The sequence below is a fragment of the Dromiciops gliroides genome, chromosome 2 (assembly GCF_019393635.1).
Source record: "Dromiciops gliroides isolate mDroGli1 chromosome 2, mDroGli1.pri, whole genome shotgun sequence".
In the NCBI taxonomy this organism is placed as follows: Eukaryota; Metazoa; Chordata; class Mammalia; order Microbiotheria; family Microbiotheriidae; genus Dromiciops; species Dromiciops gliroides.
The window spans coordinates 304,884,683-304,898,821 of record NC_057862.1 but is presented as its reverse complement, the minus strand read 5'-3'; the positions used below and the strand labels follow the sequence as shown (position 1 = coordinate 304,898,821).

Sequence of the window (14,139 nt, the reverse complement as noted above, 5' to 3'; positions counted from 1 at the left end):
AGGTTTAGCTAATTAAGTTGAGAATAATAGTTAAAAATCAAATTTTTGGATTGTAAGTTATAAATGTCATGTAACTTCTGCCTCCCCATTATGGTAGTTATGCCTTATGTACAGTCTTTTACACTTGCAATATACTTTCACATTCATTAACTAAAATCACATTTATATCAGGTTTTTAGGTTTAGAAAGTTCTTTTCTTGTAAAAACCTAGGGAAGTAGACCATGTGGGAGTTATCATGCCTGCTTTAAAGATGAGGAAACTGAGGCTTAGAGGAATTAAATGACTTGGCTAAAGTCATGTGATTAGTGAGTGGCAATTTTGGCTTAGAAACCAGGTCTTCTGGCTCAGAGTCCAGTGCTCCTTCCTTTGTGCCAGGCTGTGCCTCATCATGAAAGTGAGATGTGATTAAGAAAGTCATTTTCACATTCTTGAATCTGAGACAAAACTCTGTTAATACCAAATACCTTGAAATCACTTTTCGATCAATGATTTCTTCTTCTAGATCCTCTGAGAAATGAGCAGTTTTAGCTGCTCCAAAGAGCGAACTCTCTGCTTGGTCCCCATGATTCCATTCTTCCTCTTCTTAATGCTGCCAGCTTCTTCAGCAATTTCTCCAAAGAGACATCTAACTTGCCCACATTTTGAAAATCCTGGGACTTAAAAGAAATCAGTATTTTCCACTGAGATGTGAAATGATACAGCTCTGTCATCCTTCTGTCTCTTCTGACTAAGTCCAACAGTACTTCCTTCACTGCAGTTTCTTCAGCAGCATTTATCACAAATCCCAACCCAGGCTTCTTTTTAGATTTTCCCCTACTTCTATCTCAGCTGATCTCAGCTGTTCCCCATCCACCCAACTGCTAACCAACAATCAAATACAATAACCCAAATTTCTCTAGTGTTGTTCAATATTTACTAATCACATTTCTGAAAACAGTCCTATGACTCAGGTAGCATAAAGATTATTATCCCTTCTTTTTATGTAAGGGGAAACTGAAGTTGGCACAACTTGCTGAAGGTCACAAAGACAGTAAGTATGTGTGTGTGTATATATATATATATATATATAGATATAGATATAGATATAGAAAGTAAGTGCTGTTCTTTTGACTCAAAGACTATTCCATTTCCAGTGCATCATAATGCCCATTAGTCATAATCTCTTAAATCTAACACTCTTGTAGCATGGTATAGGGGGATAGAATGAAGTACTTGGAGTCAGGAAGACCTAAGTTCAAATCCTATTTCTAATATCTACTATGTGTCACTAGGCAAAATACATTTTTTTAAAGCTTCAATTTCCTTATCTGTAAAATGGGGACAATATCTGCAGCGCTCTTCTATCTGGGGTGGTACAGACCAAATAGAATAATTTATATAATGCTCTTTTCAAACCTTAAAGTGTTACATGTTAATTATTGTTATGATTTTTAAAGTACTTTTCAAAAAATTTTATATTATTTATTTATTTATTTTGCCAGGCAATGAGGGTTAAGTGACTTGCCCAGGACTACATAGCTAGTGTCAAGTGTCTGAGGCTGGATTTGAATTCAGGTCCTCCTGAATCCAGGGCCAGTGCTTTATCCACTGCACCACCTAGATGCCCCTTTTAAAGTATTTTAATATCCATCATGTGTTCCTCAAACCACATGGGGAGAAATACATAGGACTGGGACATTTTTCCCTTTTTAACTAATGAGAGCACTAAATCAGGACTGTGAGCTTCCAGTTCAGAATTTTTCCTGTTCTATCTTTTGATGGATGATGAGGCTTTTCATTGTACTGCTTACTTTTAGTAGGAACTCAGGCGTATAACCACCAAATGTGCTAGAAAATCTCAGAGCAAGTTTATTCAATTCACCTACCCCAGAAACATTGGTTAATTAAGCACTTACCGCATACAAACCCTGCCTTTGGTATGAGGGATGTAAAGAAAAACAAGATATAGTGTGGAATTCCCACCCATTCTAAAAGCCTAACTCAAATGCTAGCAACCTTCAGAAAATATATCCTTTATTCTTTCCATCTTAGATCACTTGCTATCGAATTTTGTTTTGGAGCTCTCTAATGCATTTATCATATAATGGTGGGTATCACTGGGATTTAAAACAAGGGAACTTAGAGATCATCTCTAAGTTCGTCTCCTTTAACAAATGAGGAAACTGAGGACCAGAAAGTAGAAATGATTTTTCAAAATAGCAGAGTTCAGATGCTAATCCAGGTACTCTGACTTCAAATCTAGTATTTTTTCTACCATGCATATTCACTGTGTGTATCATTAGTTCAAATCAGCAATCATTTATTATGTCACAAAAACCACAGCAAGAGGAGGGTAGACAACAGTGTCAAAGACTATATAGAGATTAAGAAGGATGTGGACTACAAAAAGGACAATGGAATTAGGAGATCTTTGATAAATGTGGGAAAGCTGTTTTAAAACCGAGTGGTGGTACCAAGAGGCAGAGGGCAACTAGATGGTGCAGTGCATAGAGGCACCCTGTTTGCCTCAGTTCCTCATCTGTATAATGGGCTGGGGAAGGAAAGAACAGACCACTCCAGTACCCTCGTCAAGAAAACTCAAATGGGATCACGAAGAGTCGGACGTGACTGAAATGATTTAACAGTAACAAAAACCAGAAGGCAGGTTGAGAAATAAATGAGATGTTAGGAAGCAGAGGCTAGGAAATTGTAGCCAACCCTTTCTAGGAGCTTGAATGTGAAAGTGAGAAGAGCCACTGAACTTGAGGATCAAGTGAGAGGTATGTTGTTGTTGTTGTTTTTAAAGGATAGTAGTGGTAGAGAGCAAAAAGAGAGACCATAGATAAGACATAACCTAAGGAAAGGATCAAAAGAGTGAGCTGGGGGCAGCTAGGTGGTACACTAGCCCTGGATTCAGGAGGACCTGAGTTCAAATTTGACCTCAGACACTTGACATTTACTAGCTGTGTGACCCTGGGCAAGTCACTTAATCCTCATTGCCCCGCAACTCCCCCCCCCCCCAAAAAAAACCCCAAACAAAAAAAAAAGTGAGCGATGCTCACAGACAAATGAGATCAGGGGCACAGCTGGTCTTGGCAAGAGAGGTGCCATCTCATTCTTACCAACTAAAAAAAATTAAAAAAATGGGAGGAGAGAATGAGCTACTTGAAGGCAAGGAATAAATTGTATCTTAAATTGTAACTTTTCCCCAGTCTAGCACAATACTGTGCACACAACAGGCGCTTAATAAATTTTGTTCAGATGACCTGAATTTTAAAATCCAATAGGGAGGGGCAGGTAGGTGGCACAGTGGATAGAACATTGGCCCTGGAGTCAGAAGGACCTGAGTTCAAATCCGGCCTCAGATACTTAACACTTACTAGCTGTGTGACCCTGGGTAAGTCACTTAACCCCAACTGCCTCACCAAAAAAAAAAAAGATTATTTTAAAATCCAATAGGGAGATAAATATGGAGACACATAGCCATAGTAGGCCTCCACAAGTCGCTGACAACCATGGATCAGCGCCTTGAAGAGCCACAGACCACAGTGTGGCTGTGTGTTGTATCTACCCCATGAGGAGTAGCTGGAGTGTCCTCTCCAGGGCGCTGGCCTGGGCAGATCAATATGGAAAACAAGCTGTTGCCCATGCAGCAGGTTTTCCCTCTCCGCGACATTGGTGAATGCAAAGGAAAGGCAGAGCCAGTACAGTTTGGCACCAGTGCTGCTCCAGAAGTTGCCAGAGGGATGTGATGTCCAACATCCAACTGCCTAAGGGACTCTGACTCCTGATTTTTCCTTGGGGTTAACTCCCAAAGCCTTTCCCATATATGGGTATAGCCGCAAGGCAGCGGAGGACACATAGCCATACTACAAAGCAATCTGTGATGTGTGCTTCAAGAGAGGCATTCACTAACAGTTATACAATGAAATGAGGGGGGAAGGAACCCCAAAAAGCTGAGTATTCAAAAAATCTGAACTGAACTGGGCTTAATGACAGGCAAATACTAAGTACAGATAATACTTTTGCCTTCAGGGATGTTCTCAGAATGTTACTTCTTGAACTCTGAGAAGTGGAATTAAAATTATATGTGAAAAGGAAATGTCTGCTTTTATAAGTCTTCCTCTCACTGCCCCCCCCCCCCAAAAGGCCCTCTAGTGTGATTTAGAGGAGAGGCAAAGCCTGGAAATATCAAAGTTATATATCAGGATCTCCCCTGGAGGGCTGGGAGAACCTGCCACACAGGTTTGTGTCAGAGAGGATTTTAATGGTCAAACTTAAGGGGAAAAAAATGGTCAAAGATATGAATAAAGGCTGGTGAGGAAAAAACGGTTCTGAAGAATTTGAAATAATATCCTCTCCTCTCTCCTCCCAACTCACGAGACAAAAGCTACCTTTTTCTTGAAAGTGAGAAGAATCATAAAGGAAGGAAATTCTGGGGGGTGGTCTCCAGTAATAATAGACCACATTTACATAGTTTTCTTCATAACCACCTAGCCACATAGGCAATACAGGTAACATTAATCTCATTTTTATTAAGGAGGAAATTGAGGTTTATATAGCTAAGAAATATCTGGGCCAGCATCCAGGCTTTGTGGTCTTTCTAGCACATTGCTTCTTTATTAAGGCAGATGTATAGAGCACTGGACTTGGGGAGTCAAGAAGATCTGAGTTCAAGTATAGACTCAGGCTGTATTTGACCAGGCTGATGCTGGGTAAGTTACTTAACTGTCTTAGTTTTCCCATCTGTAAGATAGGGCTAATAAGAACACCTACCTGCTAGGTTTTCTGCAAAGCTCAAATGATAAATATTTGTAAACTTTGAGGTGTTATATAAATATGAGCTATTTTTATTATCGTTCTTAGTAAGAGCTAATATGCTAGGGGGACCCTTAGACTCTGACAGGTGCTAAGGCAACATTCATGTCTTTCAGGAGATTAGATTAAAGGTCAAAGGATGATGGATTTAGAGCTTGAATGGACCTTCGAGGTCAATTAGTCCAATTATTTCATTTACTAGATTTTCTAAAAAAGGAAGGTCCAAAGAAGTTAGGCTCAGATAGGCTAAATTAAATGTCTTTCCCAATGTCACAGTTCTTTAGTTGCTGAGGTGGGATTTGAACTATTCTCTTGGACCTGGAATACTATACCCAAATGCCCCAGTATCATTCATTAAAATTTGTTTTTAATTGTGGCCACTTAACTTTCTGGTTTACACATGCTAATGAGCTCCCCACAGTGATGCTAAGGGATTCCTCCCACCCCCTAGTTTACATATAGATGGGGTAAGGGACTAGGCAGGGGGTAAGGGAACAATCATACTTTGTACCTGCATTATGCATGTCAGAATAGCCTTGGCTCTCACTGTCCCTCACTCCTAGAATTTCTTTTCTCCCCATCTGCTGAAATTCTGCCCATCCATTAAGGACCAATTCAAATGTCTTCCCCACCTCCCAAAAGGTCCTGGATCACCTTGTCACCCACCCTCAGACTTTACATGGTGTGCAGAGTTTGCATTGATTATCATTTTGCACTGATTATCATTTTGGTTAATCGTTATTTGATCTGTATGTGTTAAAATTCCCTTCCAGAGATAATCTCCAAAAGGGAAGGGACTAAATCTTATCTGAAGTTTGCATCTTCTCCAAAGTTTGGCACTATGATCTAAACACAGTAGGTACTTAATGATTTTTTGTTAAATTCAACAACACCACACTTGAGTGTTAGTAGCCCTATTTAATTGAGCACTGCAAAGCAAAGAATGAAACAACTAGCCCACAAATTGAAGCAAAGTAGACATTCAAGCTTGACATTTGAGTCCCTCTTCCCCAATAGATTTTTTTCCTCGACTTTTATTGGGTTTTGTCTTAAACGACTAGATAATTTCCCCCAGAACTCCATTTTCCCATTGCTTGTGCATGCATAGCCCATGTGCTGCAGAAAAGCCCTGCTCAGAATCATTCCTAATCCATCCTCTCTCTTATGGTGCATCTTACACTGCAGGCCTGGAATAGGGAAAAGATACAGAAGATGAAGTTACTCACTGGTCAACTTCAAAGTATGTTATTTAAGTAGTAGTAAAATGATATCAAGTTGGATTCTTGGAATACCCGCCCATATTTCTCCACTGATCCAAACCCAAACCACCCTTCACCATCCAGGTCAGGGCTTTTCTCACAACACATAGGTGATATGGGGAATACAAGGCTTACCATTCCCATTTTATATAAGGGAAACTAAGGTTTAGGGGCAGTGGGGAATGACCTGGAATAGATCTTTAGAGCCATTTTACAGATGAGGAAACTGAGGCTATGAAATGTTAGGTGACTTGTCCAGGGTCACACAGTTAATAAGTGCTTGAGGTAAAAATTGAACTCAGCTTTTTTTGCCTCCAAGTAAAGTCCAAGCATCATCCAATGTCACCCTAATGCTCTGGGTTCCATATCCACCACTTTCCAGTAGGCCCCATTACTTCCTGGATTCTTTCTCCTTTATGAAGCTTTTAAGGACTAGAGCATGGTGTTCAGTTCTTTCACTGTATGCCAAATTGCTCTCTGTTTGAGGGGTATACTCTGGTTCCAAAGCTTTCACTGTTAGGCTAGGTTCTCACTCGTGCTTTCCTGTTGGACTGGGATAGTAGGTTGATGAGCAAAATCTAAGGTCAAGAAACATGTAGATTTACAGAGCCCCTAGGAATTCCCTCAGAGGACAACGTAGTCCTTGAGGCATTTACTTGAACAATGGACCAAATGGTAAAGGGTTAACATCAGGAGAGTGCTGGAGCCAGCTGGAACCAGCTCACAAAAGGCAATTGTTAAATTTTCAGTGTGAGCACTTTACATCTCAGAAATCGGCAGATGCTATGAATGAGGGCTTGATTTATGGTTTTGTTGTTGTCTGAAGTTAAGAAAGTGATAGAGAAAATGCTAATAATGTAGATTAAATTAAAAAGTGTGCCACGGGTATATTTCCTCCCCCATGAAAGCCACTTTTTAAAGATTTACCATCATATCTGGAACATGGTAAAGTCGAAAGAGCCATGGAGTTAGGAGTGCTCTAACTTTGAGTCCTTGCTTTAATGCTTTCTATCTGGGTGACCCTGGGTAAGTCATTTTGCCTCTATGGGCATCAGTTTCTTTATCTGGTAAATGAATTCTGATTTATAGCTGAAAGTTAGATCAACTAGCACAGAGGTGTCAAACACATGGCCTAAAACACTCCCCTGTGTGTGTGTCTGGTTTGGGGGGGGGGGAACCAGATTAAAAATTAATTTGGAAGTATTTAATAAATAAAATATAATAAAACACAAATAATGCTAATATTTGGTTTCTCAGTCAATATGCACCCACAGAGACCTTTATGTAGTAAGGTTTAGTGCCCCCCATTTCTATTTGAGTTTCACAGCACTGATCTAGCCCACTTTCACCCAAGTTTACAACGGAGTAAAGTGAGGAAACTTCACCCCAACAGGTGAACTGACTTACCTAAGTTCACATATATAATAAAGAGCACAGCTGAGATTCAAACCAAATCTTTTGACTCCAAATCCAAGGCACTTTTCAGTATAACACACTGTGAGATGACAATATCTATTACATACTTTGCACAGTTATTGTGAGAAAATATTTTATAAATCATAAAGTGCGGTGTAAATGGGAACCATGATTATTGTTAAAAGGTGCAATACTATAAATGTGATTTCATTTAAGGTTAAAAACTTGGAGTTAAATTGGGGCTCTATTTTGTAACTGTCAAGTACAGTTTTTATATAATATTTCCTATAATAGTTATCCATATTTGTCTTATTTCCCTACTAGAAGGTGAACTTCAAGACACTGGCAGAGGCCTTTTTTAAACCTTGTATTTTCTTCAGTTCCTAGTACAATGCTCTAAACACAGGCACTTAATACACATTTTTTTTTTTGTTTTGTTTATGGGAGCCAATCTGTCCTGAGACCTCAACTTGGGGTTAGCCAAAAAGATTTAAGCCAGAAAAAATAATTGTCTTGGAGTATTTGATTTTTTTTTAAATTTTTGGTGGGGCAATGAGGGTTAAGTGACTTGCCCAGGGTCACATAGCTAGTAAGTGTCAACTGTCTGAGGCCGGATTTGAACCCAGGTACTCCTGAATCCAGGGCCGGTGCTTTATTCACTGTGCCACCGAGCCGCCCCCATCTTGGAGTATTTGAAAGGCTATCATGGTGTTTGAGAACTAGGACCAATCAGTGAAAATTTTTTGGGGGGTGTTGGATTTTGGTTTATTGTAAGGCAAAGCCTCCTATGAATTAGGGCCACCCCCAAAATGAAATGAGCTGCCTAACAAAGTATAGGCTCCTCTCCACTGGAGGAGGTCTTTAAGAGGAGGCTATATAAACATTTATCAGAACTCTTATAGGGTGGGTTCCCTATTCAAGTACTGGTTGGACCTCTGAAATCCTTTAGAAATCTAAGAGTCTGTTCTTTGGCATCAATCCACATTCCCAATCTGACCCTTTCCTTTTTTTTTATCTGAACATCCTTAGGATTTTAGAACCTGAATGTAACATATCACTCATTGAACAATCAATCACCTGAAGCCTTATGATATCTTGAGACAATCTCCAGCACAGTTGTCTTAAATTTTTACTTAGCTTCTTATGGCTTTGTTGCTCACATCCCCAACTTAACTATAGACACCTTCAGGTCAGGCCTTTTAGCACGACATACTTTCTTCTTTCATCTGTCACAGTACCTAGAACATACTAAGTAAGCACTTAAGGTTCCAAATTTTAGATTAGTGAAGCTCAAATTAATGAGCTTGTAAAGAAAGTCATTGTCTTTTGAAAATTCAGAGTGTGGTTTGTGTGTTGGGTTGAAATGATTTTCCCAGTTGATGGGAATATAATATGTGTTCTGTATTTCTTAAGTTTTCTCTTAGAGGAGGGGTAGGGAAGGTTTTAAGAGAAGTAATTCAGAAGGCATCCCAAATCTATGATTATATCAAGACGCTTCCTCATTGGTTGAGTGTGGATCTTGAACTAGAAAATGAACCAATGGAGATAGATGCAAAGAGCCCAGGTTGTCCAATTTGGGGAGTGTTCTGAAGAGAAGAGAAGAGAGGCCCAGAGGAGATACATGCCTTCTGCCTAGGGGAAAATCAGGATGATCCAGACTAGGTATGCTTAATTTCAGTTAAGGAATAGGATGGAAAGCTTGGATGCTATTCAGGTTAGTACTGGGTAGATTTCTTTTCTTTTCTTTTTTTTTGGGTGGGGCAATGGGGGTTAAGTGACTTGCCCAGGGTCACACAGCTAGTAAGTGTCAAGTGTCTGAGGCTGGATTTGAACTCAGGTGCTCCTGAATCCAGGGCCGGTGCTTTATCCACTGCACCACCTAGCCGCCCCTTAGATTTCTTTTCTACTTCAATTCTTCAAGGATCTATGAATCCTTATTTTATCAAAAGATGTCTTAGTAGGATGGTACTCAGCAGTTTCTGAGGCCAAGAATATCACCTCCCTGTAGCCAATCTGGCGATCTTTTCCAAACTTAATTAGGCTGGTCCTCAGACAAAAGATGAATATGTATACATAAACACATACACATACATACAAACATACATACATACATATACAGACACACACACACACATTTCTAGCTTAGGAGAATTTGCCAAAGCTTACTCCCACTGGAATAGCCTTTGGAAACCTAAGATCACTTCAATACTATGATGCTGCATTAAAGTAGGACTTTAGTGGAGATTTCTTTTATATGGATTTCTAATTACCTTGCCTTAGAATATTATTTTAGAATTTTTATGTTATCTTGTCCTTTAGGCCTAGAAATGCACTTTTGCAGCCTTTAGGATAAAGATTCATGAGGGCAGAAATGAAAGACCAGGATGTGTAAAAATGGTGGCCTTAAGAAGTCCAAGTGACTCAGGAGTAAGGAAAGTCTATGATACTCAATGACTTGAGCTGGAGGGTTCAGAGATCCATAACAATTTAGAAGGCAATATGACTAGCACACATTTCAAGTGTCTTAAGCTTTACAAAGTGCTTTCCTCATGATGATGCTATGAAGGAGGTGGTACAAATACTACTGTGTCCATTTGAAATACGAGGAAACATAGGCCTAAATAGGGACAGTGACATGCCTAGGGTCACAAAGTTAGTAAAGAGTAGTGCCAGGACTCAAACCAAGGGCTTCTGAACTCTAAGGTCAACACTCTTGATTATACTATAGGGAAGTAAGTGAAAAACAAAAGTCCCTGAGACTAAAGGCAAAATCCCCTGCACTGGCTCTGAGAGGAGCTAGAGTTCTGGGAAGCTGACTGAGGGTTGGTGAGTCCTAAATTCTAGGGCTGGATCTACATAAAGATTGCACCCACTCAGGTATGTGGGTTCGCTTTTAGCCATTCTGGGTCCAGTCCAGGTCTAGCCTCTATATAACCTTTACTCTTTAGCTTTTTAAACTTCGAATTCAGACTTTAAACTTTGGTAGCTCCTATTTCTGAGGAGGTGAGGAAAGAAACCAATCTTTTAGTTATGTGGATGCCCAAAAGGCTCAAGGTGGGAAGGGGTTTTCCTTCCTTACTTATGTACTATTTCAAGGCCTGGGTTTCTTTTTCTCTTCTCACACTTCCACATCCTGTCTTGTACTATAATTTTATCTCCCTTTCTTAGTTCCTCCTCCCCCCTCCCATTCCAGTCAGGTCTGGATTAGCTTGGATGATAAATCCTCCTGAATTTGTTGTATTGTTTGAATCTGCACAGCATATTTACATTGGGCTAGAACCAATGATCATGTTTTACATAATTATAACTATAAATAGTACAAATACATGATCATTTTAGAGGATTCATTGTTCACACTAATTAAAACCCAGCTATAAGACTGTCAGCTCTCTTACAACTATGTCTTATTCATCTTTATATCTCCCCACAGAGTCACATATACATAGTAAATACGTGACCATTTTTTAACTGAACAAGGGGTTGGGGAGGGTCACTGAAATCAGTATCAATTGCGTACCTGAGAGCTGTCCACAGAGCCACTATTTGGGGGATCCTTTCCTTTATGTTCCACATGGACTTTTGCCTCAGCAGTTTGTGAAGATCGCTTTGTTTCAGCTGGGTGACCAGGACGATCCATCTGTTGAACCTCTGCCTTCACCTTGGCCACCGAAGAGCTAGGGTTGCTCTTGCAATATTTTTGAGGGTCTTTCCCTTTGGTGTCAAGTTCTGGAGCGTACTCTGTGGATTTTTCCGGAACCATTTCTTCATTCTGAGAGCCATGAGAGGCTTCCACATAGGCTTCTAGAACAGAAGATAAGGGAACATCGTAATGGGGGTAATAGAAAAGGTCATGGGGGATCACTGAGACTTTTGAAGAAGGTGGAGACAGCTTAAAGTCAAGGCTGTCTTCACTTTGACTACCGAGAGTTTCGAGACTGATACTGCTAAGTGGGGTAGAGATATCATCTACATCATCCTGAGTTTCAAGCTGCTCTCAAGGGGAGTGTTTTCTCTTGGTCAAAGTGAACAGACTTCTTCTTTGCCTTTTCACAGAGATCTAGCTCGGTCATTAAATGCTTCTCTTGTAGGTGCTGAATGTAACTATAGATATCCTTGTCAGGGGAAGCTAGGGACAAATGATCACTGGGATCAATCACAGGCACATCGGAGCTATGCAAATCAGTGTCAGATTTGTCTGCCGTTGAATCTTTCATTTTACGACGACATTTAGATGCTTTTTTAGCCAACTGTTCCACATTTGCCTCTGAAACTCTATCACGGGCAGCATTCTTCTCACCAGGGGAAGATTTTTTGTCATGGAGAGCTTGGCTGAGGTCAATCAAGCCTTTCATTTCAGTGCTTTGTTTAAGACCCTTCAATGCCATCTCTTCAAGCTTTGCAACTTCATCCAGAGTCTCTTGGATCAATTTCTGACCTCTGACTTCCAATGAATGAGAACTAATATCATCTCTTTTGTTGGCTTTGACATCCTTCCCTTCAGCAGTCTCTGGTAAGATCTCAGAAGTTGAAAAACCATTAGTTTTTGTGTGTGTCAAAGGATAGTCATCCAGGATTTTGTTGAGAGCTGAGCCCAGTGTTTTCATATGTCCCTCTTTGGCATTTACCTTATTATTTACACCAGATGATGAGACAGAGTCATTCTGTTTCAATGGCTCATTTATCTTCCCTGAGTCTCCTTTGACAGAAATGGTCTTACTGCATGAAGCATCTCTAGATATGTCTGATTCAAAATGGACAGTTTTCTTAATTGGCAGAGAGTCAGGCCTATGGCCAGCCTTTTTAGGTAATAAAATAGATGGCTCTGATAATGATTCATTAATGTCATTTGGCTTATTTAAGCCTCCTGGAAATGCCTGCTCAGCAATGTGGGGTAGCTGGTTCTTTGGGCTTTCAGGACGCCTATGACCAGAAGATTCACTGGGACATTCATTTGTGACCAACTCCTTTCCCACTTCTGAGGTATCACAGACAAAGACTATTGGAGGAGGTGGTTGGCTGGTTTCACAGCTAACTGTATATGTACGTTCCCCCTTTTCAGGGAGAAGGAAAATCTTGCTCTCTTGTTCAGTAGGGGTTTCTTTGATACGGACGAAGGTAGATTCAATAGGAATCTCCTTATCAGGATCTGTGAAATCTTCCTGCAAACAATTATGGGAAACATGAAATATGAAGAATATTTACAGTTGATACAAAACATAGAATATTAAAGTTTGAAGGAACCTTAGGGATTGTTCATTCCAGCCCTTCCCTCCCATCTCCCCCCCTCCCTTTTATAGAAGAAGGAATTCAAGTGCAGAGAGATTATAGATCAGAGAATTTAGAGCTAGGAGAGACCTTAGAGTTCATTATTTTAAACTCCCCATGTCGTAGCCGAGAAAACCGGAACCTTGAAGAGTGAAGAGGCTTGTACAAATTTATATAGATGACAAATGACCAAGCCAAGTTTTGAACCCAAGTCCCTTTTATAGTTAAATGTCTGAATCCAGTGCTCTTTCCAGTGACTCATAGAATCACGGAATGTCAGAGCTGGAAGATACCTTAATTGTTACATAGTCTAATCCCCTCATAATATAAATAAAGAAACAGAGACTCAGAGAGATCAAGTGACTCTGCAGCCTTCCAAGCTCCTTTTATTATACTCATCAATCAATCAAACATTTATTAAGCTCCTATTATATACCAGGCACTGGACTCCTTGCCTAGGCATATCTGAATTCCTTAATTGGACATTTATGGTTCTCCCTAATCTGTTACTGCCTACCTTTCCAGTATAAGTTATTATATAATCCTCTCCCACTTACTCTGCTCATATGTACTATGACTATACTGTATTATAACTATGAATTCCCATGCCACGCTTATAACAGGACAATAATCCTCCTACTTTGTCCTCTCTCTTAAATTAATTTCCAATACCATAGGTTCAGTCAGAACTGAACTTTCTGTCTCCACAAAATTGTCCACACTTTCTCTTATCCTTTAGTTGTAAGCCATAAATAAAATACATATACAACATACAAAAATACAGTGCTTCTGTTGGCCAACAGGGTTTTATAAACCTAAGCTGAAAGTAATAGATAAAGGAAAAGATAAGCTCTCATGACTAACAACAGAAGGGAAAAAAAAGGATGAGCAGCTTTGGGAGCTGGGTAGTGGAAGTGGTCACTAGATGAGTCCTGTCCTTCAGCAGACCTTGGGGCTGCACATCCTTGATACTGTGGCTCACTTGAGCTGTGATGGCAGCACAAGATCAGCGCCAAGCCTCTGACAGGCTCTGATGGCTCACTCCTTAGTAGCTGTTCATTTTAATGTCTCTGTATTATATATCCTTACTCTCATGAGGTTCCCTTCTTAATCTTCCACATCTTCTTCCTACTTGCCTAGCTCACTCTCCTATTTCTAGCTCCTTTCTAAATTCTACCAACAAATCAGTTTTCAAGTTTGGTGTGTGTGTGTGTTGGGGCAGGGGGAAGAAGATGAGCTTAGGAGTTAAGGTCAATTCACTCTTCTAGAGCAATGGGTCCTTTTCCTCAAGTATTCTGTCTCTCTTGTGGGCCTGGCTGCTAAGCCAGGGCTACATGTTTTAGTTATTTCTGTTATGAGTCACATGTTCTGTTCTTTTTCTCTTTACCCCTCTCTTTCACA

The 14,139-nt window shown here is 40.1% G+C and overlaps 1 protein-coding gene across 1 annotated transcript in view; it reads right to left on the bottom strand.

Annotated features, from left to right (window-relative positions):
- Positions 1 to 14,139, bottom strand: part of CLMN (calmin) — a 163,120-nt gene that overhangs the window by 14,787 nt on the left and 134,194 nt on the right. Inside the window, 4 exon segments of the mRNA XM_043989292.1 lie at positions 466 to 579; positions 581 to 657; positions 10,991 to 11,467; positions 11,469 to 12,632. Coding sequence (XP_043845227.1) covers positions 466 to 579; positions 581 to 657; positions 10,991 to 11,467; positions 11,469 to 12,632 — 1,832 coding nt within the window.